This window comes from Eurypyga helias, unplaced genomic scaffold (assembly GCF_000690775.1).
Source record: "Eurypyga helias isolate BGI_N326 unplaced genomic scaffold, ASM69077v1 scaffold34666, whole genome shotgun sequence".
NCBI classification, from domain to species: domain Eukaryota; kingdom Metazoa; phylum Chordata; class Aves; order Eurypygiformes; family Eurypygidae; genus Eurypyga; species Eurypyga helias.
Genome location: NW_010257828.1, coordinates 1 through 290, shown reverse-complemented (window position 1 = coordinate 290; position 290 = coordinate 1). Strand labels below are relative to the sequence as shown.

Here is a 290-nt window from a genome sequence, read left to right as displayed (position 1 = left end):
TCCTCTTTCTTGTTCTCATCCCCGTCCTCATCCTCATCCTCCTCATCCTCATCCTCATCCTCATCCTCATCCTCATCCTCGTTCTTGTCCTCATCCTCATCCTCATCCCCATCCTTATCCTCATCCTCGTCCCCGTCCCCATCCTCATCCTCGTTCTCGTTCTCATTCTCATTCTCATCCTCGTCCCCATCCTCAGCCCCATCCCCAGCCCCATCCCCAGCCCCGTGGACGATCCCCTTCCCCGGGAACACCTGGAACACTTGGTTTCTTCATTTCCTTGGCTGGGGGAG

The 290-nt window shown here is 56.2% G+C and overlaps 1 protein-coding gene across 1 annotated transcript in view; it reads left to right on the top strand.

Moving 5' to 3' along the window:
• Positions 1-158, top strand: part of LOC104511526 — a gene marked incomplete at its 3' end in the record, with an annotated part of 1,486 nt that extends 1,328 nt beyond the window's left edge. The window contains exon 4 of the mRNA XM_010154178.1: positions 58-158. Coding sequence (XP_010152480.1) covers positions 58-158 — 101 coding nt within the window. The remainder of the gene's footprint in view (positions 1-57) is intronic.
• Positions 159-290: the final 132 nt, after the last annotated feature.